General features: G+C 39.0%; 1 protein-coding gene across 1 annotated transcript in view; it reads right to left on the bottom strand.

Annotated features, from left to right (window-relative positions):
• Window positions 1-1,096: 1,096 nt before the first annotated feature.
• Window positions 1,097-1,371, bottom strand: part of LOC123963045 (late histone H1-like) — a 365-nt gene continuing 90 nt past the window's right edge. The window contains exon 2 of the mRNA XM_046039568.1: window positions 1,097-1,354. Coding sequence (XP_045895524.1) covers window positions 1,097-1,354 — 258 coding nt within the window. The remainder of the gene's footprint in view (window positions 1,355-1,371) is intronic.

Genomic DNA, 1,371 nt, shown 5'->3' with positions numbered 1-1,371 from the left:
AGGTGTCAATATCACAACGTATAAATACTTCATCACACGTAAAATCCAGTACTTAAGTAAAATTACTAAAGTAAAAGTAGCCTACTGACCTCGCAAAATGATTTCCTTTAATCCATTAAACAGAAAGTGAAAGCAATGTAGTTAAAGATTAGGCTGAACATAGCCTGGGTAATTATTTCTGTAGGAATCAGTTAGAGGCAGTACAATCCAATCATGTGAGATTTATCACTCAAAGTTTGGATACTTTTATCCAGAAATTAAGGTTTATTAATTAGTTAACGTGTAACGTGTCAAGTTATAAGAACAAAACCACAATTTAAACAAATGAATAATCAATATATGGGGAACATAGCACATTTAGCTGGTGCTTTTTATCCAAAGCGACTTACAATTACTGTAAATGTCAGAGGACGCACTCCTCTAGAACAATTATGGGTTAAGTGTTTTGCTCAGGGACTCATTGGTTGATGTGTCACAGTGGGGAATTGAACCTGCGTCTGATTTAAATTCCACTAAACATAGAGTGAAACGGATCAAAACACTTTACTCTACTACACAAATTGTTGTAATTGTGCACATAGAGTTCCTTCTAAATTGGATGTTAAACTCATCTCGTTGGTCTTACCTTCCAACACAAAGGTTTGTTTGAATGTTTGATAAGAGAGAAAGGTCACTTGCTGCAGACTACAGAAATTATAATGAAGCAATTACAATTTTACTCCAATTGTTTAGCATGTTTTTGATTTTCTTACTTACGCTACAATCTTTTGGGGGTTGTACAATAAATGTTTTTATATTGTCAAGTATTTTTTAAGAAACCTGCTGTTGAAAAAAGTTATCACTAGAGTAGATTATTAGGCATTTTACTCCCAATATGATGGTAAAGACTGATGTAGAGACACCATCTGATATGATACTAATAACACATGTATGTATAATATAAGTATAGTTGTGTCGCCTAATTGCAGCTCAGAGTGGGTTTGTTGTGTAACAAGGTGTTGAAGTTGTACTAATAACTGAGGAAGCCTCTTTAGTGAAGCTGTGGTGGTTCTTAAAAGAACCTTTGGTGCACTGAGTGCTGGATTAAAGAGCCGCTTCACTTCTTGGTCTTCTTGGCTGCAGTTTTCTTTAGCGGAGCTTTCTTGGCAGCGGGCTTCTTGGCCGCCTTGAGCTTTTTAACGGGGGTCTTCTTGGGACTCTTCTTCGCTAGCGGCTTTTTCACGGCTTTCTTCGCCGGTGCCTTCTTCTTCGGGGACTTCTTGGCTGCCGCTGCCGCTGCCGGTTTCTTGGCCGCTGGCTTCTTAGCTGCCGGTTTCTTGGCCGCTGTAACTTTCTTGGCGGCGGCTGCGGGCTTCTTGGCTTTAACGGGAG

This window comes from Micropterus dolomieu, linkage group LG23 (assembly GCF_021292245.1).
Source record: "Micropterus dolomieu isolate WLL.071019.BEF.003 ecotype Adirondacks linkage group LG23, ASM2129224v1, whole genome shotgun sequence".
Taxonomy (NCBI): Eukaryota; Metazoa; Chordata; class Actinopteri; order Centrarchiformes; family Centrarchidae; genus Micropterus; species Micropterus dolomieu.
This window is presented reverse-complemented; position numbering and strand designations above follow the sequence as displayed.